The following is a 23837-nucleotide window of genomic DNA, read 5'->3' on the forward strand; positions in this document are numbered from 1 at the left end:
GGAGGGAGGGGAGATATTTTCAGTCACATTTAAAGACATTAAGAAACACTGCGCTGCAGTTTGAAACTTGTGCGCAGTGTTTTCTTGTTACCTGCGCAGCCGCGCAGGCATGCAGCTTAGAGAGAACATTGCTGTGGCCATGGAAGTGATTGGAACACCTGATTCTGATTATTTGGATGGGTGAGCGAATACTTTTGGCAATATAGTGTACTTCCCAAAGGGGGAATCAATCTGTCTCAAGCAGAATATTTCTGATTATGGCATAGAGATTAGTACATAGACAAAGTAGTCCCCTCTAATTCCTTCCCTTCTGAAGAGAGATGATTTGTTTTCTAACATCCACTGAAAAATTGGATATGAACAAGAAAGGATCTAAAGTAATATTGTTCCTGAGCCTTTGATTAAAGGTTGTAATGCTTCAAGAATCTGTGAAATCCAGAGGAAGCAAAGATAAATCTTTGCTTCAGTAAATCCATTTGTTTCAAAGAAGCAAACGAGCCAGATTAGTTAGAAATCTAAATTAAGAGTTTATGCTTTATTTTACTGCATGGTTAACTCTATTGTCTCTGTCATATACTGTCCCTGATATTTATGTTCTCTATAGTTACTCAAGTAAATTATGTGTTTTATGCAGCTTGGCACCTCTTAACTCAACACACAATATCTTCTCTATGAAGAGATCTATCATCTTGTATCTGCCAAGAATCTTATATTGTTATTTATACTTTTTCTGTGGCAGGTCTTTTTCAGATGCGGTTTTTGGACAACTCAGTATTTTCATCTTCTTTGCCATTAAAGGCTTTAAAACCTGTGATTACTTAAATGAACAAAAGAACTTTTAATTCCTCCTTTTTTCTTTTTTTAAATAATTTTTATCTACTGCATGTAAGATTGATCTCCAAAGAAGGGAAAACTGATTTCCCCAATCAGATGAATCACACTAGAGGCTGAGAAGGCGGCATTACAGAATATATTCTTTTTTTATTATTTTTCCTCAGGGTTCTCGCATAAGCAATGGAGATCCTCCCTCCCTCATGTGCCAGAGTTAAAAGGGACATAACGCCTTTCTCCATAAAATAAGTGACAACTGCAATAGTTGCCAAGCAGCAACCACAGCAAGAAAGGAGTCCCAAAGAAGCTTCTGAGAAAGGAAGTTTGAGAAATGCAACCTTTCACCCAAGGGGATCATCTCTGCTGTTACTTGGTAGCAACTATGGGATGGATTGAACAGTAAGGGCCAACCCAGAATAGCTTTTCTAGCAGAGAAAAGCTATTCTGGGTTGCTCTGCAGAATAGCAGAGAAAAGCTATTCTGGGTTCTCTGCAATACAGAGAAAGGCTTAGAGCAGGGGTCCCGAACTCCCAGGCTGTGGACTGACACCAGTCCGTGGCCTACCAGGAACTGGGCTGCACACATGAGCAAAACCCTATCTGTGCACATGCAGGATCCAGGAGTGGATGAAACCATGCCTGCCTGACCTGTGGAAAAACCACCCTCCATTAAATCGGTCCCTGGTGCCTGAAAGGTTTTTTTGGGGGGGGGGGGGGGAATTAGAGCACTCATATACTATTAAAGTATGGGAAGATATCATGCCTTCCCAGCTGGAAGACATCTTGAGGGACAACATATCAGACTCAGAATAGATAACTTAGCCATTGAGGAGACCAACTCACCCACTCAAATTAAAGACATTAGAAATCAAATTCTGGTTTAAAAAAAATGTGGTTCCAAAGGACTACTATCATTCATTTCATTGCTTCCTGTAACGTGAGTTGATTTATTTTGAATGCCTTTTTCTCCATTTTTAAATCTCCGTGAACCATTTCATGGAGGGTAGATCACAACTATTTTCAATATTCAAATGTGTCTTACAATTTGTGTGTAAGGTTATACTAGTAGTTTTATTTTGTTTGTTTTTTTTAATTCCTAAAACGAAATCTGGCTTTTTTGTTGTCATTATGAGGGACTGACGGTTGAAGATTTCACTAAATTCAAAGATTTTTATTCAGTATTTATTATTTCTACTTGAAGGTTAATTAACACCTCAGCAAAGAAGCCTTTTTATCCAGAAAATAAGGAATTATGTGTCTTCTAATATTATATGCAGAACAGAAATTGAGCAGCTATTACATTCTGACCTGAAGAATTGCACTAGTTCTAGTTTTTTTTATTAAACATTAGTAACATGGAGGAAAATTTATTATGGCTAGGACTCCATATTTTGGCATGGGAGGCAAATTACAAAAATCTCAAATAAATTATTCAAGATAGTAGAACTTTGAACTAGAAAGAAAGCTATCTTTTCATGGCGTCAACACGAAGTAGATGTATCTGAACCTGACCTAAATTTAAGCCAATGTATAAATAACAACATTTCATTAATTGAAGATGAATGCTTAGCATCAAGTTCAGACTTAGAGCCAAATAAATAAGCAAACACACAAATTAGTAAGTCCAACATCTGCAGTACCACAATACCCCAATTCCTGTCTGAATTTACCTGTCCTTTAATGATTGGCTTGGCTCCAATGGCTTTCTGCAACTCTTTAATTTCCTTAGTTGGACCTGTAATAAGTGATGTTCCTGTGTCTACTATAGCTTCACAGCCATCTGGGCACACAGTAAGGCCATTGGCAACATCAACCCTGGAAGGAAAGATAGATCTCAGTTTTTTTTCTTCTTCTTAAGAACCCAGGAACATAAAATCAAATCCTTGCACAGTTACATTGAATACAATTACTACTGGAAATTTATTAGAGTTATATGAAACAAGCTTTTACACATGTTCCAACATATGTAACTCACAGTTAAACCATGGAGTCTTCGGTGCTCTGAGATTGTTTGTTTGTAGATGTTTCGTTATCCAATTATGTGACAACATTATTGTGAGTAGGTGTTTAGTTTGCTCCCTGTTTATATACCACTCCTACCAGTGTTGGTGGGTGTTTTCTTTTTGGAGGATCTTTGATACAGTTTTTGGTTTCTGTTTGACTGTCTGCTGTTAATCCCTGCTTATCTAGGTGTTGGTTGCTGGAGAGGATGTGTTCTGGAATTTTTGTTTTGTTTTTTATTATCTTTTGAATGGTGTGTAAATATGGTTTAACTCTATGTATCTATTGATGGCCGATTTGTCTGAATGCCAGGCTTCTAGGAATACCCTAGTATTTTTGCATTTGGCTTGGTCTAAGATGCTAAAAGTTTTCCAGTTGAGATTGTGTTTGAGTCTTTCTATATGTTGTGAAATAAATGAGTTTTCATTGTGTCTTCTGACTGCTAGTTGGTGTTCATGGATGCACGCTGCTAATGTTCTGTCTGCCTGTCATACATAGTTGTTATAGTACTTACACTGTATGTTGTAAATGACTTTTTTGTTGTTGTTCTTGGGCCCACTTGGGTCTTTTGGCCTGCTTAAAATGTTTAGGAAGGCTTTAATTGGTTTGGGTGCTAAGAGATGTACCATGGTTGTAATAGTTATGTTAGCTGTTTGTAAGATGTTTTTCATGTATGGTATAATCATTTTCACAGCATATCCTAGTTGTGCTATAGGAATGGTAAGGCACTTTTCGATAAAAGTTCTGTGGGTAACCATTCTGTTGGAAGGTATTATATAGGCAGTCTTTTTTCTGATGTTCCAAGTTGTTGCAGTGTGTTTGTGTCCATCGGAATAATGTTCTCACACAGCAACTCTTGTGGGAAATTGGACTCTTAATTTTGGTAATGGAGCTCTTGGTTAATGTGGGTTGTTTTGGGATAGAATTGCATTAGTTTGTTACTGTTTTCTCTCCCGATGAGGATACCCAGGAAGGGGAGTTATTTTCTTTTTCCCCTGTGAACTTTATTTCTTTAAAGATATTATTGATTGTCTCATGCACCTTTTTAACTATGATGATGTTATCTATATACTAGATCCATACTTTTGGTTTCTGTGTGGGAGCGCTTCTAGACAATGCATTAAAATCTCTGCTTTGAGACTTGAGCACCAGTGTTAAGTTTCATCTCAGAACTTAGTTGCAGGTCCTGAAAAATCACCACTCTTTCCCAACCAAATCCAAAACCACTAGGGAATTCCTAGAAACTTGGCTTTCAGACAAAGCAGCCATCAATCAATACACTAAGAGATCAAAATATTTCTCATTTCTTGTTTCTAATAGTATAGGGATGTGGGTAGGAATAAGAAACAGGATGACAGAAACAAATTTAACACATATTCTTCCCTGTACGTAACAAGCATAATATGCAGCAACAAACTGAAGTCTGTGGAAGTTACACTATTATACCACAGTGAAGATACCTTTCAGGAGGATGAGACATTTAAAACCATTCTTCCTCCTTTCCACCCCAATTCTCTTTCTGCAGCAAGTTAAGTCTAAAAAGAACCACCCTTTTTAGTCATTGCCATCTATGTTTCTAAATGTTATATGCCATAAGGCAACATTCTGGTATAGAATGGTTTAGACTTATCTAAAACCATAAGCTAGTGAGCTACAGACATTGTTTAATTAGGAGATCCCCAGAATTGGTTATAACATGGGTGGCTCTATAAATATTGTAAATAAATAAATAAATAAATAAATAAATAAATAAATAAATAAATAAATAAATAAATAAATAAATAAATAAATAAATAAATAAATAAATAAATAAATAAAACTAGGTATACAGGATATTCAAAGCAAAGCAAACTTACTTATCCATATGGACTTGCCAATAAGCTTTACGAGTTACGTTCACCCAATTGAAGTCTCCAGAATAATACTGGGAATCTGTTCCTCCAAAAAGCAATTCCCCTCCAGTTTGGCCTTTTGGATCCCTTGAAGAGACAATACACAAGTGCAGAAAGAAAGAAAAATCAGTACAAACAAGGGGGTAGCCTCTGAGCCACTATACTGAATTTACAGAAACAATGAAGAATAAAGAACACAAGCAGACCAAAAGGTTTACAGATTGTGTAGGATCTGACATACTTTCACAGGATCTTAGCAAAGCAACATAATTAAATATAACTTGAATGTTCCTTCAAGGATAGCAATAACAATAGCAGTTAGACTTATATACTGCTTCATAGGGCTTTCAGCCCTCTCTAAGCGGTTTACAGAGTCAGCATATTGCCCCCAATCCGGGTCCTCATTTTACCCACCTCGGAAGGATGGAAGGCTGAGTCAACCTTGAGCTGGTGAGATTTGAACAGCCGAACTGCAGAACTGCAGTCAGCTGAAGTAGCCTGCAGTGCTGCATTTAACCACTGCGCCACCTCGGCTCTTTCAACAACTTTGAAATCCTAACAACTCTCACTCGTAAGTCCAAACTGAATTCAGAAGAACCTGCTTCAAAGACAAGAGTTATCTGTTTGGGCATTTATTATTTATATAATTGGGAGTGTGCTCTGATAGTTCAAGAGCCTTCAAAAAGTTCCAAATCTGCATCTTTGTAGAAAGACCATGTTGTTTAAAACTGTACATAAAATGGGCATGGTCTCCTATGTATATCTTGATTCATATCTATTGACAAAATCTAATAAATCTAATCTAATAAACAATGAGGCAATTGCTTTGAAAATGGATGGGTCTCCAGCTTATGCTGTAAAAACTGGATATATAGCAAGGGTGGACATAAAATTAGAAAAGATTGAGACTCACCTGTTTAGATAAAAGGAAAATATGTTCTTTTCCAATAATTCCTGTTTTATTACATTATCAAAGAAAGGTGCTACTTTATCCACAGAAATCTTGGGGTATCCCATGCCAAGAATGCCATCAAACTTCGCAGCAATAAAAGTGATGCCAGGCTCCTTGGTGGCTTCACCAAACAACTGGTCCTTGACACACAGGTCGCCAATCTAATAGGAAAAGCAACAGGAAGGAAGAAGTCAAAATACACACTTAAATCACATCTGGAAATGGCAATATTCAGTTGATACACCTCAACGAACACTGTATGCTATAGAGCAATCAAAACACAAATATCTAGAAATTCCTAAATGGATTGCTTAGTGCTTTGCACTCTATGTAGGATGATAGTATCATTCTAACTTAGCCACTTCCTTCAAATGAACTGGGTGACTATGCTGCGAAATCTATTGTTGGGAACTGTAGTTCAGCCAAATCTAGAATCTGCATATTATTCATCAACTGTATAAACTCATATTACTTCGTTAGAGACTTAAAAAGATTTAAATAAGCAATCCCCCCCCCAAGGAATCAAACAACTAAGTAACTTGCTAAAAAGGTTATTGATTATGGATGAAGAGAGAGCTTCACATTTTGACAAAACTAAAATCCAATAAAGATAAAGGAAGATTATGCAGGAAAAAAACCCATGAATATCACCTGGATTAGGAAACAGCACAAGCAAGGAAATGTACAGGATAGAAGAAGCTAATTATTTAATCCATTAAATAAATAGTTAGTAGGGGGAGGACATATCTAAAGACATATCCATTTTTTAATTCTTAGAATTGGGACTTTTAATTTTTTGAGTGAAAACTCCTATTTTTTTTCCAAAGGAAGGTAAAAAAGACGACCCCATATTAGACTATTAAAAGTGAAGAAATATCAGGATGTATAGATAATAAAATTATGAGTCAGGCAATAGCTTGGATTCATATTACTATGGCTGCGAGATAAATGATCCATGTTTTGCATGGGAGAGCTGCACATTTCCTTGAAATGTGTTTTTACTTGAAAAGAGTTCTTTTAATTCAATGTTTCCCCATCACAAGTCCTCATCACTTTATTTGCTTTTCTGTTATAGATGACTAAAAGTGCAGTGGCAGTGTTTAAAGAAAAACAAAACCAAGAAAAGAAGCTTGAGCTCATTTTTTAATGAAATGACAAAATGGAAAAACTTCTATTCAAAAAGGCCTGAATAGTCTCTTATATTTGTTTGTTTGGGATGGTTTCTTTTGTCTGAATAAGTAAGAAGTTCAGTAAACATTTGCCTTTTAAAATGAGAAGATACAATCATGTGATATCTATACACTCTTTCAAATATTTCTCAGAACCGCAATGAAGTAAAGCTAATACAGTATTTTGGTTAAAGAAATGGAACCTTTTATGACTTAAATAATGAAATGCTGTCATTGTACTAACCGTCACAGTATCTTGGCTGAGATATCCTGAAAGGCTTCCAGTACCATAATGGATGGCAAAATCTGTACCATTTTTTACGTATGTGCTAGACTTTGAAGAATCATACTTATGATGTATCACTGCAGAAAGAACATAAGGACTGTAAGATGAACACATGCATGAAACTAATGTACGCAAGTTAATTGACTGTATGCTCTAAATAAAAATCATGGATACTCAACTATAGATGTGGAAGGCAAGACAGTAGCCAAATTAATAGCACAGATAGTCCTCATTTAATGACCACAAGTTCAGCAACAATTCAAAGTTACAAGGGCGCTGCACGAGCGGTACTTATGGCCATTGCTTCTAGTGGCTATTGTAGTATCATCTGCAGTCCCATAATTGCACTCAGTTGTTTGGCATCCAACACACAATTATAACGTCGTAGCATACTGCAGTCATGTCATCACCATTTGCAACCTTCACTGTCAGTTTTTAATAAGCAAAGTAAATGGGGAAGCTGGCAAAAGGTTACAAATAGCAGCCACATGTTACTGCACTTAGCACTGTCGTTGGATTCACCTAACGATGGCAACCTGAAGTGCTGGAAGTGCTGTTGCTAGGTAGCATGGTTATGTGTCATCATGCTTTATGCCCACATTGCTCAGCGACAGAACTTCCAGTTCCAATTACTGTCATTAAGCGAGGACTACCTGTACTTAGTGCTCATAGCATTTTTAATTTGCTTTCCACGTTGCAACAGACAGATGGGATGGATATAAACAAAGGGAAAGAGATGTATTTTGGCTCACCACATTTAAGATCTGATAAGGAGAATGTACTTTGTGAATTCTATCTATAATTCTGAATTCTAATTCAATCTTGTGGTGAAAAAAAGCAGAGATAAGACATGAATATTTTTTTCGCTAATGTCATCATAACCCCCTCCCCCAATAGACAGATATCTCTATGGCTTATTTTATCTACTTTTCAGAACTTAATCTAAAGGATTGAACTTTGGTTTAAAACATTGGAGAAAGGTATACAAAATGCTTTATTTCAGCTGCAGGAAACTAAGAAACACTTAAAATTATATAATTTTAAAATATTCTATACTTGTTATTAATCTGCATTGTTATACCTGTTCTGCAACATCTTAAGCAGAGGAAAATAACTAGAACAAGTATTATTTGCCTTAAAAATATGGACCAAAGCCATATACTTTACTCAATTCATGTACTGCTTTATTCATGCCCTCATAAAGAAAATCAATCAAATTGAACTAAGAAACCACAGAGGAAAAGTGGCTTTTAGAGTCTTTTACACTCCTTATGAGATTCAACATTTATAAGTTTAAACCTGAAGTAGCTCTGTCCTTTTCAAGTGCCATCTGCTGATAAATATCCTCTGCTGACAAGTGTCCACTTGAATTAAGGATTTTTTTTTTGAGTAGGGCAAATAACTACCAGAATGCAGCTTTTTATTTGGAATAATTAACAAAAGTGAGTTTTTTAAAGCTTTCCTAAGAATTCAGAAATTAAATGGAAAAATCCCATTTTGGTTGTTAAATTAGGCTTGAAAAAAGTATGTGAGAATTGGCTAACCTGGCATATATTTTTTCAAGAATCTCCAAATTTGAGAAAGTAGAATATGAATACAGGACTTGTACTTTTTAAAGAGAATTGGAGATAATTTGAAAGTTTATTTCCCATGTTGTTCACTTTTTTCAGCCCTATTCAACTCTGATCAGAATTATTTAATTATTCTTATCACAAATTGAACCTTTTCCTTCAAACAATTGTTAGCTATCTTTAGTCCAGTACAATGGAAGTAGAGTTGTATTACAGTTTCATCAAGTTTAGTAATTTCAAAAGAGAATGCTTAAGTCTGAAACTACAAATATGAAAGATAATCTCTCTTTAACCTAAATTTTAAATCATCTAGTTAATTTGGAAGGGTGCATTGGCTTCATTTTGTGTGTTGTAACTCTCATCTTTTTAATCCAACAGAGTTGGGGGATGGAAGAAGCTGCACAGAACAGTTTGGAAGATGAGTTCATTATGATCTCTAGTGGGGTATGGATTTGCTTCAGAAGTTCATCACAAACAGAAAGTGGTCTATTTATTTCAGGAATTAGGAAACACACTTCAGTGAATTTAAGAGAGGCAGAGTAACAAAAAGATACTTATCACAACTGTCAGTATTGAGAGAAAAACAAAACAGAATAATCAAATCAGGCATCACACATAGCTAAAAAGCTATGGAAGCTCTAGAAAATGAAGTAAAAAGCAGTACATAAAAACAATATGACAACAGCTAGAGCATCCACAATACATTAAAATATTGGCTTCATAAACCTCCAACAAAGGCAGAATAACAAACAAAAGAAACAATGGTATAGTGCTTTTTAAGAGAATGTCTTCCAAAATATTTCTATCTTCAACAGCTTCCTAAAATACAGCAGAAAAATACAGGGGAGGGTGATCTTCATAAAGAATTATTCCAGAATATTATCACTACTACAGAAGAGTAGTGTCTTCTAGCCTTGGGCAGTTTTTGGAAGCCTGGGACTACAATTACTTCTCTCTCAAGGGTTGGTGAGTTGAGTGAGTTCTGGTTGTAGCATATATATGGGATTTATCTAAATGTCATTCTGCCAGAAGTTAAAATTCCCCCTCCTTATAATATCCTCCTCCAAATTTCTTCCATTGAGTTGACCAACAACCTGAAATAGAACTGGAGGACACTTAAAAGTTCAGTTGAAAGGAACAGAACAACTCCAGATTGATATATAAAAATCCACTGTATACGTTGGATATGGCCCAAGAAAGCAGTTGAGGGAGTCTTCAGAAGAAATCAATTTCTTATACAGTTTCTGTATAAGAAATTCATTTCTTCTGAGGATTTCCTCAATTTTATAAACTGGATAGGCTCTTAGTTATGTACCAATGGCGGGTTCCAAGCGGTACGGCCAGGTACGGCCATACTGGTAGTAGATGGGAGTAGCGGCTACCCTACCGGTACGGTGGCTTGTTTTGCCCACCCGCGTTCTATAGCTGTTTATAATGCATCTGGCCAATTGGGCACGCACGCATAGCGTGCGGCACCTGCGCAACCACTGCCAAGCAGCTGGATGCCGCAGGGTGGTGGCGTGCTCATGCGTGCATGCCTGACTAGGACGCCCGGCCCCATGCGCAACGTACTGGTTGCAATGGGATACGGAACCCATCATTGCTATATACCAGCAAAAGTTCAGTAGCTGGGCTGAGAAACAGTGTATAGACAACCAAGGTTTTCATATACTTACAGCAGGCAATATCCAGCATGCCACAGTGAATAGATGGCACCCAGAGGTTTGATGAGCCAGTATCAAAGACGACAGTAAACTTCTGTGGTGGAGTCCCAATACCTATCTCCCCATAATACTGTGCCTGAAAAAGAAAATGACATGCAAGGACAATAAATAACTAAGAATTCCTCAAGTGAGAAACAGAGAGGGAAGAGGACCATTCCAAGCTGTTATATAACTATATAGATCCAAAATATGCTTCATCCAGCTACACTGCTAATTACATTGTTCATTATTTTAGAGAAAATAAGAATGTCAGGACACTGCAACAATAATCAGTCTCAGAAATGAAAAGTAAAATAAAAAATCTTTCTCACTTCTATTATAAAGATTTATAGGGAAAAAGGCAGCACTAGGAAAGGATACTCATCATTAGGATGCCACAATAGAGAGGTTTTAAGACAATGTCAAACAGAGTTTTTGACATCCAAAGTCAAAAAACTTCAGTTAGGTGTTTTCTAATATTTTATGAACAAAAAGCATCATGTATGCACCTTGAGTTGTACAAAATAAAGATGGGATATGATAATAACAGCAGCAACAATTTATTCCCTCCATCCTGGAATGAATTGTTTACATCTATTACGTGCAAGAAAAGTCAAGTAAATCTTCTTACTGTCCAAAATCCCAGCCACTATGAAATAATCAATTATAAAAACTTCAGCTTGTTCTGCTTCTTGGTCACCAAGAACATACAAGAGAATGTAGGAAAAGCAATATATAAAGTATGATACCAACAAAAAAGACAGACTAAAGGAAGAATCCATTCACTGCTTCAACAGGCTTCATTTCAAAATATTAATAATAATTAATATTTTGCAATGTTTCTTCCAGAAAAGAGTAAGATCTTGAGCTTCTCCCTTTGTTGAATTTTTTCCCGCTTTCTCAGCTCTCTCATTCTTCAAATTAGATACTGCTTTATAATGCACTTTTCATTATGTTTTAAGACCTTTGCTGTTTATTCCAACATTTCTGTGTTCAGACCTATCACGTAACCAGCTTCCATGCAAAATTGTGCTATTTTCAACAGCCTTCAACTATTACTTAGCAAATGTATATTTCCTACCTATTGTCTGGAATAGAACTGGCACAGCCAAAAGGAAACTTAAGTCTGCTTGGCCAAGGTCCAATATGGAAAGGTCTCCTTACCATGTGAAAATGACTCATTATGAGCTGCACCTGTCTGTGTATTGTTATACAAAATAAAAGAAAGCTGTTTGGAAAGACTACTGATAAGAATGGCCAAGTGTTGCTATTCACTTAAAGAGTGTAGTGTTGCTACAACTGTTGAACTGTTTCTACATTCATTCATATCTACTTTTGTTTGCAAAAAAGAACTACAGTATACAGATTTATGCACACTGTAATTGTTGGCCCATATGGAGCATAGGTTTCTGCTAGTTTAGAAATACGTTTGTGCAGATTTCTCCAGCATAATCAAAGAACTATAACATCAGAAGGACAATGGGTAACCTTCAGTAGGCTAATATAATAGCAGTTTGGAATTGATTATACCCTAGCGAAGCAATTCCCAAACTGTCAATTTTGTCAAAGTAGCTACTTCCATTGAAAATGAACTTAGAAACTTTGGAGCAATTGTATAAATGTAGTTCATAGCTGCTAATGTACACATGATGCTTTATTCTTGTTCTTCCCATTCTAGCAACACAGCTGGCACATCATCTATCCTCTACAGGGAGTCCTCAAATTATGACCATTCATTTAATGATGGCACAAAATCAAAATTTGGGCACTTGGTAATTAGCCTGTATTTATGATGGTTGCACTGTCCCAGGGTCACATAATTGCTATTTAGCACCTTCTCAGGGAGCTTCCAACAAGCAAATTCAATGAGGAAAATCTGATTCACTTAAAGACTGTGGTGATTTATTTAAATGACCATAAAATCAGGCATGACTCATTTAATCATTGAATAGCTTAGCAATGTAAGTTTTGGTCCCAATTATAGTCATAAGTCAAGGAATACCTGTACTGAAAGTGCCACAATTGTTCTTGTGTATTCCTGCCAATCTGTAAAATTAATTAATGTAATTAAAAAAAATAATTAAAATTAATACCAGCAATTTTAAAACTATGAATAGGAGTAAAAATATGCCTTAAAAAAAACCTAAGAAGGAACAGAAATAAACAAAATGATAGATTTTGGATTTAGATGGTTTCCTTGAACCTCATATTTTGAGGCAAGAAATTCACTCACTTTCGTTCTTTCTTAATAAGACAGCCTTTCTCCCCTCAACTAAAGCTTTTCAATTATGTTAGACTCATATTCCCATAATTCCCATCCAAACAGATTAGATCCAAACAGCACTGCTGTGAATAAAACATAGGTTAGTCATTCTCAGGTGACATGAGCCAGATAACGAAGAGCAAGAGACTATGAGGAGGAGGTTTACATCTGACCATATGGACTATGCCAGAATACGAAAAATATTGCCAATGCCTGTGCTGGATAATCTGATGATACAATAAAAAGATATAGCAAGAACTAATGTGTTTTCCCAAAAATATGACTGAAAATAAGGCCATGCCAGATTTTTGAGGTGGGCAAAAATATAACCCTTAAAAAAATATAACCAAGCCACAGGAGCCACAGAGGAAGGGGGGACAGGTGCTCGCACGGCTTGGCGCCTTAGGGATAGTGCTATGTCAGTGAGTGGCGCTCTGCCCAGCTGGAGAGGGGGGTTGCTGGGCAGCTGCTTGTGAGCGTTGTCACTTCATGACTGCTCTGTTGCACTGCTGTGACAACACAACACAGACGTTCGCCCCCAAGGCTGTGCCCACATCCTCCCATCCCCACGCCAGGCTCTTTGAGAGCCCACTCTCAAGAGAGCAGTCACCTGACAACCCCAAAACAATACCCTCCCGTGCTGATAAGGCCAAGGCTATATTTTGGGGGTCAAAAGAAAATAAGACCCTGTCTTATTTTCAGGAAAGCCTGGTAAATTTGGGGAAGCAAATGTTTGAGAATTCAAAAGACTGAGACAAGGAATCAAACTGTTCCTTTATTGATTTAAATCATAATAGCAAAATCGAAAGAGATGTTAACTAGTATAGTGGCAGAAATACTAGAAAATTTAGATGTGCTTCTTTGTTAGTCAAAAATAAGATCTAAAAGATAAAAATAAAAATGAGAAACTGATGTAAGATGATAAAGATAGAATTAATCTGTATTGTTTGATGAAATTACATTTGAAACTAAAACTGAGATATAGTTTTTGTTTTTTGAGTTCCTGTAAAAATATGAGATTAATCCAAGGAAGGCATTCCAATTATAAACCTGGAACTAAAACATGAATGGGAAGTTCATTTCAATGGCAACAATAAAACACTTAAAAGCCATGGATTTTTCAGTGACAATGAACAGTTATGAAAACTGAACAATGATATAGGTGAGGAATGAGGTAGACGTCTTAAATTACGATTTTTTAAAACCTTCATTACAGTTACCACCGATTACAGGAACCAATTAGCGCTGGATGAAGTAAAATTGGCTATTCTCATAAAGCAATGATTGGCCATGTTTTGGCCATGTTTTGGCCATATGAGATGAGGAGAGATGAGAGAACAAGAGAAAACTATTATGATTGGTAAGATTGTGAGAAATAGACAGAGAGGGACACAATGGATAAAGTGGATAGATGAGATTAAATACATTACTGGAATGTCCTTGGAAGAGCTACAAGTTATTATTAGACACAGGCAAGTTAATAAGCATTTGTCCATGCAGTCACCAGATTTGATAGCCTCTAATCAACTATCATAATCTATTGCATAACCAAAAAAAAGCAAAACAAAAAACCAAAAACCCAGGGCTTCACAACACTTCAAATTCACAGGGAAAAAGGTTCTTTGGCTTATACTAGGGCACTGATGCCAGAGTTGCAAAACAATCCCAGGGAAAGATGCAAATCTGCTTTAAAGAATTATTAATTGCTATGTGTGCACCTACGTGTCTTCCGAAGTACTTATTTTTCTTTCAGATCTACAGCTCTGCCCATCCCTAGGGTACAAAAACCCTGTTATCAAGCTGTTAAATATATGGAGAAATAAAATGAAATTGAGATTTTTTTTATCCTTCTGTCTTAATTCAGCACTATTATTTAAGTTCCTTTGAATATGCACCACTTCAGAAAAGCACCAGAGAAGCAAGCATTTCAAATACATTTGAAAATCATTTCCCCAAATATGAATATCAGCTTCATCTTTCCCAGGTGACATTTCTAATATGTTCTAGCACTGCAAGTCAAATGTTGACTAAGCATGGCTGATTGTGAAAGAGCCTCATTATAGTATTTTCCCCCATGTGAACAACTGTGGGGGTGGGCTGGGTGTGGCTGAGATGAGAACACTATAATGAGGCTCTTTCAAACAGCTTCAGCAAGATTGCAAAAGTTAGTTTATTTAGCAACTACAGTGGTTTTTCAACAGCTTCAAAGGAAAGATTTGCTAAGAAATCACCTGTGGTTCCATGTTTTAGTAGACAACTTTTTCTACTTTTTGACAATTTTGTATCACAAAAAAATTCTTTTAGAGAAATATGAGTCATGATGGATCGACTGATGTTGGCACTACTAATGCAGAAGGTTGATCTCTCACTGAAAGCTTGCTGAAGTAGATGTTCATCAAAGCCTCTCTCTGAAATAATCATTGTGGTTTAAGAGAGAATTGGATGGCATTATACACCCCACCTGTCCCTGGTCTGATAAAGATCTTTGGTCTCTGCTAAATGCAAATTTAATAAGTTCTTTGGGCTTCTAAACTGAGTTTTGATTACTTTGCACAAAGCAATGAGATATGGAACATGGAGCAAGTTAGTTGGATATTAAATGAGTTATGCAATGTAATATTGTACCATTTATTGAAGATACAAGTGGGAGAAGAACAGATTCCAGATTCATTATTCAACACATCTGAATGTAATTCTAAATTATATAATATTAATTCCTCATCAACTGAAGGAGCAATGGATTCTTTTTAAAGAATCCATATTTCCCATATGCTCAGAACTTGCTTCAAAGATTATCATTACAGTTAAATCTATGAAAATGTAGAAGACTCATGGTCAATGACTTTGGTCAATGATCGGTATAAAACATAAAGCAGATTTTTATCTCTTCTTTTATTAGAGGTTTATAGTGCAGCTTTCTCAAATCAATCCACTGCATTTAGTTTTAATAAAGCAACACTGTTATTCCCAGATCAGGCAAATATTCTAGTATGCATTCAAACTATAAACCTATTTCCTTGATAAATTTGGAGACTGATTTTTACCAGCTACTTTGGCATACAGTATTTTTCCAGTTATAGTGCATTCGTCTTAGTCTAGGTTTATACAGGGCACTCAAGCTTTTGAGTTACGTTTTTAATAAACATCCAGGTAGGTAAAGATGTGCTTACTTTTAATTCAAAATCTAAAACATACATGTTCTTGATAATATCCATATTATTTGGAATTTATTGAATATCAAGACGACGTGAGAGTTGGCTAAAATTATATAGCATTAATAAGGTTGACTCAGCCTTCCATCCTACTGACGTGGGTAAAATGAGGACCCAGATTGTTGGGGTCAATATGCTGGCTTTGTAAACAGCTTAGGAGGGCTGCTATTGCTATCGTTCCTATCACCCATCTCCTCCCACTTACGACTGTATGATTTTAACTTTGTTGCTTGTATCCTTATGGTTTCTATTCTATATTCTATTCTATTTATAATAATTTCCAGGATGACCTTTTTAAAATCCTGTGCTTATCAACTCTGAAGTTCTGAGGAAACTTGAATGCTATTGCATATATTTGTATTTTTATTTGCTGATTAGCTTAAAATTGTGTAAAGAATGAAAAATTAAGAGCCTCACCTATACAACTGAGAAGACAGATATAGTAAATACAAAGAAGATTGTTTCAATAGTTTACACCTTTCCATTCAATTCAAAAGTGTAGTGTTTTTTAACTAGATTGAAACCACTTCAGCAAAGGAAAAGGAGCTACGTAAGTACATCACTTATCTTATTCATATTTCAAATGATGGCATGTCAGCTAATCGGGTGTGGCAAACAGAGGGGAAAATGCTTTTTTTGGAGAAAGGTTAGTTTGTTATTACTTGTATTTAAATTGCATGTGATTCCTTAGTGCACTTCAGATTATGTTTGCCATTCTTCTGAAAAGCAAAGGTACAGAGAGCAATTTAGCAAGCTCTCCTTGACTTGACTTTCAAAGTTGCTTTCCTGTGTGTAATAAGAGCAAAGCTAGCTTGTTCTGCAATTCCCATGCTTGAACAATAGACAGATTGGGCATTTTCAGAGGATGCTGTGTGTTCATTCAACAAAGAATTGCCAAGGGGAAGGAGAAAGCTTTTACAACATGATGTCAGGATAGGTGTGGCTAATTCAGAAGGGAACTAATAATGTTTAAAATAATGTTTGTACTGGTAGCCTAAGTACAAAGCATTCTTCTGAACCTCGATGATGATCTGAAAAGACTAATAGGCAGATAGAGACTACGGCATGTGCATGTAGACCAAAACACCACATCAAAGCAAAGATGAATAATGAGACTCAAACATCATGTATTTGCTTCAATGCACAAGACATTCATTATGTAAAAAGCAATGTTTGCTATGCCTAGATGAAACATATGCAGATAAAAATAAAATTAATTAAGCATCAGAGATAATTTATTTTTTTAAATTTATTACAAAATTTATTTGCCATCTTGTTTCAAAGTTACTTAGAGATAATACTCATAGCCATCCCATAATACTCCCAAACATCATCCACCCCCCATTACAAATACCCTGTTTCCCTGAAAATAAGACCTTCACGGATAATAAGCCCATTTGGACTTTTGAGCACATGCGCTAAAATAATCCCTCCCCCAAAACTAACACCTCACCAAAAATATTGCAACACAGCAGCAGCCATGAGGTGACCACGCTCGCCGCCTCCTGCACCTCAATAATAATAAGACCTCCACGAAAATAAGGCCAAGCACTTGTTTCGGGGGGGGGGGGGAGGGTCAAAAGAAAATAAGACCCTGTCTTATTTTTGGGGAACCATGGTATTACACTATTTTTAAAGGTACAGAACTGTAGATTATCTTTCAACCGAAACACTTCCTTGAGAAAAATGCAACACAAAGCAAAAATGTCAGCATCAAACCCACTTCTCCTAATTACCTGACAAGTTCCTGAAATACAATAGTGTCAAGATTTTTCATCATCCTTATAATTTTAAAACCAGGCAAGTATTGGAACAGAAATTATATATTATATTGCGTATATTGCATATATATCTATATATAATTTTGTTCACAGCAAGTTGTATGGATGACTTGAACTCTTTTATTTCAAACTGTTCTTGGCTGCATTAACTTTTGTTTGGTTTTTTGTTTAAATTGCTCTTCAAATATCTTGAAAGCCTTATGACTTGAATGGCAAATTAAAAAAAAAAAGTAGAAATGCAAGCCTGATCAGCCCTCTGTCTTATTCTCTCTAGAATCTCCACCCACTGGATGCATGAATAAGCAGAGGTTTTAGCAATGGGGCATAAAGAAATCTATGTGCACTATAAAGTACATGTGGATTTTGACAGCCTCCAGATCCTGTCGGTTGGGGAGATAAACTGTATTAGATCCTATGCAGATTCAAATGCGTCTGAAGAAGACCCAATTCCATTCTTGTAAATGAAGTATGACTGAAGAGCAAGTTGGTACTTGTTTTATATAAACATAATTGATAGTATGAGAAAGGAAGGAGTGTGAACATCTAATTTGTTCAGAACCTTAAGGCTACAAGAGGTTTTAACATGGCTTTGGAATACCATGACTAAGCTACTTTGTTTTATGCAAATAATAGCAGCATGAGATCTGCAATATAGTTGGATTGGCACTTTGAGGCACTTTTTATTTCTATGTACAGTATATGTCACAGAAAGTGTGCCAGATAGAGGAGTTTAGGCTGATGTTCCTTTTGTCCCTACAATGGCATTCATCCCAATTAACTTCACAGATGTCAACTCAATTTATCTGAAAGTATTATGGGCTGGCCTATAAATTTACAAAAACAGATTGTGAAGATATGCTTCAAAACACTCGATATAGGTATATTTATGTCTGAATATCATCTAAATCACTGTAAGTCTACCCTGGAAGGGTATCACCTCAAGAAGGTCTTCAAGTGAAGAGTTGGACTGTATATAATTGCCAAATGTGATTTAATATGCTACCTCCTTTTCCCCGTCCAAGCCAAAGACCAATTACCATATTTTTTGGTGTATAAGATGTATTGGAGTATAAAACGCACCAAGATTTTGAAGAGGCAAATTAAAAAAAAGATTTTGCACTCTGCAGATCTCCCCAAAATGGCCCGTTTTTCATGAAAACTGGCCCGTTTTTTGTAAAAAAAAAAAAAAAAAAAAGACACACATAGCCTTTAGGAGGTTTATAGAGTGCTCCTGGGGGCTGGGAGGGCAAAAACAAGCAAAAAACAGCCTGTTTTTCACTCATTTCTGCCCTCACCAGCCCCTAAGAGCACTCTGAAAGCCTCCTAAAGGCTCTGCATGGCCATTTTTGCAAATGGGGCAGGGTTTTGGGAGGCCAAAAATGCTGTATTCAGTGCATAAGACACGCCCAGATTTTCACCCTCTTTTTTGAGGGAAAAAGGTGTCTTATACTCCAAAAAATATGTTAAGTTTTTCCTAAAAAAATAAATAAATACGGAGCAGGAACATATTGAGCAATTTTACTTTGTACATTTCAACATCACACATAAAGCTTGATTAAACAATTCCATACCATTCTTGTAGAGCTCACTTGGATTTGGCAAACAAAGTGACAAAACCACAAGAAATATGACAAGATGAAAAGAAATATGTCTGATAAAATACAGGCAAGTCCTTGACTTCATTAAGCAACAGTTGAAAGTTACACCACCACTGAAAAAGGTGGCTTGCAACCATTCCTTGCACTGATGACCATCGTACCATGTCCCTGATTCTGGGATAAAAATTCATGCACTTGGCAACCAGCATGTTCTCACAGTGGTTGGTGGATCTCAGTATCATGTATTTGCCATTTGTGATCTTCTCAGCTAGATGCAACAAGCAAAAACAATGGGGGAAGCTGGATTTGCTTAACAACTACATGATTCACAACAACCATGGGAAAAAGAAGGTTTTAAAATTGGGTGGGACTCACTTAATCCCTTTGTTTAGCAACAGAAATTGTAGCTTTAAGTCACGGACTACCACAGGGGTCAACAACCCACGGCTCTGGAGCCACATGTGGCTTTTTCATCCCTCTGCTGCAGCTCCCCGTCACTGGCCGGCACCACAATATTGATAGCAGGGGTTGTGGGGGTGGGGAAGCACGGCACACCAGGAGGAGACTCTATGCCAAAGGGAAGGTTTTCTGGTCAGCTCAACAATTGATAGGGCTTTTGGTTAGGATCGCTTCATATTTGTCAGACCAAGTCAAACTTAACTATGTGCTATTTTCCCATGACGTACTGTATGCTGAGGTGGGTTCTCCTTAGCACGTTGTTGCTTTGCTGTGTTGACTGAGAAGAGAGGATTTGATTGCATTTGAGCAAATGCTCCCCTTCTGTGGATTTCCCCTCCTTCAGGAGAAGAAGACTATATGAGCCCGAAGAGGTCCCAGAAAAATGACAGAGGACCCCAAGTACTTCCAGTCAGGAAGACGAGTATCAAGCTCTGTTAAGCCCAACATTAAAGGTATATGTTGAGTTGCGTAGGAAGGCATGGAAAATGCTGAGTAATGGATCAGTTTATAACTACAAGCCCAAAGCCTTATAGAAGTGATCAAAGTAGAATAAAGGACATTGCATTAGGAGGAGACTCTATGGTAGGGGAACAGGCCTTCCGGTTGACTCCAGAACTGAAGGGGGGGGGGGCTTCTGGTTAGGACCTTTGTGGCTTTTTGAATATTTAAGGTTGCCAACCTCTGTACTTTTCCAAATTGGAGGTACAGACCATTTCGATCCATAACAGATAATGGGGGTGGGGGAAGAGAGGGAGAGAAGAGACACATGCTTCATTTTTTTCCTAGGTTCCCGCCACAGTGGCAGCTACTCATCTCTTCTCCCCAACACACTGCTGTTCTCCCATATGCCTCATAGGAATATGTGATGCGTTCCAAAGGAAGAGGAACCTCATCAACTTCACTGCAGTAGATATCCTTTTCCAGATCAAATAAGTGGCAGTTTCTATTTAACAGTTTATTGGAAAGCAGGCAGGCATCTCAGAAGCATAAGCAAAATCACCAGAAAAATGGCAATAACAACTTAAAATTTAAGCTATATTTATAGAAGGGCAAAGCATAAGCTGAATAAGCAGAGTGGAAATGGGAACATTTTAGACTTCAAATTTTGTTTTTGAAAGATGACATCAGCCAAGTTACTAGACACTGTAGCAGATATAGACAGACTTTGACAGAGATTGACATGAGGAAACATGCAGAATATGGGTTTAAAAATAAAATCTCTCAACACCCAACCCTGAGCTTCCGGGCATTATTATCTGAAGAATAATGAAGAATGGTCTTCACTTCAATTTTGTGGTGCCTTAAGTCTCCCAGATCAAAAATGACTGGATTTCTTTAAATGCTATGATGTCAAACCCATAAGAGACCTATCAATACCACTAGAGTTTAATGGAAAGAATTCCCAATACAACCTTTTTCTCATATTAGGTGATCCTAGCTTGGAACAGTATCTGGATTTCAACAGACAACCTGGCTGTTCCAGTATAACTGCAGTTTCATAAGGACTCTCTCTGTAGCAGCTCCCCCCTCCAGCAAAGTAACATTAAGAGAGAACAATGATTTGCACTACATAGGATTTGACAACTGGGAGAGCAGGCATGGGAACTGGATGAAGGAAAACCAAGAATTATTATGTGGAAATGATAGGTTGAAAGAGCCAAGTTCAATTAAACCAATCCCTAGTGAATAAAGAACTTCAAAGCTGAAAAGACAGACATACTGGATATAAATCTACACCTATTACATCCTGACTGCAAAAATCTGGATGACTACTAGATGGCAGTCAAGTGTTATCAGTTTTCTGAATTTCTACGCTGCCATCTAGATTTTTGAAGAATAGATATGATTGGCCTGGATACATCAACAACTTGACTTGTGTTTCCTCCCAATAAACCCTACTGACTTCACTGGGACTTGGTCCAAGGAAGCACACTACAGTAGAACATCTGGTCACAACCATAATTCATTCCATAACCTTGGTTGCAAACCAATTTGGTTGTGACACGAACCTAATTTTGAAAATTTGGTGCTTACAAAAAAAATGGTGCAGAAGGAGAAATTGGCTGTGGGAAAAAAGGGAATTTTTGGGTTGGAACCTGATTTGGTCACAGTCAGAAGTATTCGTGACCAGAGGGTCTACTGTATTCATAGCAATCTGGGATACCCAAAAGTTATCAACTGAGATTCACTCAAGAATTGACCTCTTTCTAATGAAACAAGTGTGCCTGAAGTTGCTACTTTTGCCAATCATATAATTATTACATGCTACAATTTGAAGTCTTTTTTTTAACTCAAAACTATAAAGATACCATTTACTGCTTGAAGAAATGCAGCAGTCAATTTTGTTTAAAGTTGTATATTACAAAGCAAAAAAAAAAAAAAAAATCCAATTGGTTGGAAATCCATCAAATGATGTCCTGCATTGTTAATTGCATTTTGCAAAACATAAATGTCTATCCTGAATTATTAAAAACATACATTCTGACTACTTTCTCCACTGGTTGCTATATTTTTATCAGACAGAAATCTGTTTATGGTTTGATAAAATGCCACATTTATAATATACATCTGATTTTATTTATGCATAAAAGTTAGGAACCTGTTCCTCTGCAAAAGCTTGAAAGACTTGCTTCATAATGGAACTAATTACTGAAATTTCCTGATACTAACATGCCAAGTGTTCAGCATATTCTAATTCTGAAGCTCCTGCATGAAGCAGAGTGCTGGCCTCAGTGGTGGGTTGCAGGCAGTAAGTCCCGGTGTGGGAGTACCGGAGTCTGCCTAGAGCACCGGATACTGTTCTGGTACGGTGCTCCGGAGAGTCCACCCACCTGCTCGAGCTCCTTATCTGTCTTTTAAGCCTTTGGCGCTTCCGCTCATGGCACATACAGTGCCTGCACGATGCTCCATAAAGCAGCTGGAGCATCGCAGGCAGGTACAACGCATGTGCGTGCCGTGCACATCCATGTGGGCGACGCCAGGCCCGTTCCAACCATACTGGTTTGAACAGGATCTGGAACCCAGCACTGGCTGGCCTGTAGGATATTCTCTCCAATTTGATAGCTTGACTTACAACCTCTTCTAAACCATGATCTAACTGCTTTGCTGAATAAACTACAATGGATGGGCTTCCATAGTAAGCTAAACTATGAACCATAATAACTATTTGCACAGCACATTAAGCCAAAACCAAATAAACCAATTATAGTTTAGTGTATTCTGTAAACTAGCCACCAATTCTATCCAACTCAAAGGATAGATTCCCATAAACTACAAGCCATAATGTGATTTCTTTGGGAGTGTCTGCTGTTTAAACCCAACCGCTATGGCTTATTCTACAAATGTTAGTTACAGTATGGCTTAATGTAACATTTAAATAGTCACACAAGTAAAATATATTTTAAAGAACATTAGTTGTCACATGTGGCTTATAGTTGCAGTCTCCAATCAAAGTGTTTATGAGCAAATTCCAATTACCATAATGAATAAACATTCACTTGTGAGGTGCTGAAAATGGTTTGTAGCAAGGTTTATACCAGGATTTAGTGTAACCAGGGTATTAGAAGATACCTTAGCTTAACATAATTTAGAAAACTGTTGTTGGTCTTATCCATATATCTATTTTTCCCCACTGATGAGTTCAATTATCATATGACTCAAAAGCATTCATAAACCATCTGAGATCTAATTAGTCCTAAGAAAAAATTATCATTAATAGAGAACCTGAATACAGTTTTCCTTTAACTATCGTCTTGATGGTAAACTTTTGAGTTACATCTTTTGCTCCACAGGGATAAGGAAACTGGACAAATAAGCATAGAACAAAGAATATAGGAATTAAATAAATAAAAGAAAAAAAAATAAGATATGCAGTTATCGCAAAGAATATTTAAAAAGAAACTAAAGCAGAAACAGGGAGATACTGTTTACTGCAGCTACTCTTCCTTTTCATCTCGAGAAACAACAAGCATCATTAGTGCGACTTTCTTTGAACCTGGAAGAAATTAACAAGGAGTTATTATATTCCAGGTACAATGTCCAAATACCAATGATGGTCTGCCTATTTTCCGTCAGGAACAAAATTAGAATTCCAGCTGTAAATCTGTATTAAGAAGATATA

The 23837-nt window shown here is 36.8% G+C and overlaps 1 protein-coding gene across 1 annotated transcript in view; it reads right to left on the reverse strand.

The window, feature by feature from the left end:
* The window catches only part of CTSD (cathepsin D), a 34020-nt gene that overhangs the window by 5393 nt on the left and 4790 nt on the right, over window positions 1-23837 (reverse strand). The window contains exons 3-7 of the mRNA XM_014067655.2: window positions 10378-10501; window positions 7089-7207; window positions 5637-5836; window positions 4688-4810; window positions 2501-2645 (exon numbers count right to left, since the gene is read on the reverse strand). Coding sequence (XP_013923130.2) covers window positions 2501-2645; window positions 4688-4810; window positions 5637-5836; window positions 7089-7207; window positions 10378-10501 — 711 coding nt within the window. The remainder of the gene's footprint in view (window positions 1-2500; window positions 2646-4687; window positions 4811-5636; window positions 5837-7088; window positions 7208-10377; window positions 10502-23837) is intronic.

Source organism: Thamnophis sirtalis, unplaced genomic scaffold (genome assembly GCF_051295495.1).
Source record: "Thamnophis sirtalis isolate CommonGarterSnake01/CBP01778 unplaced genomic scaffold, rThaSir2_p1.2 scaffold_1, whole genome shotgun sequence".
In the NCBI taxonomy this organism is placed as follows: Eukaryota; Metazoa; Chordata; class Lepidosauria; order Squamata; family Natricidae; genus Thamnophis; species Thamnophis sirtalis.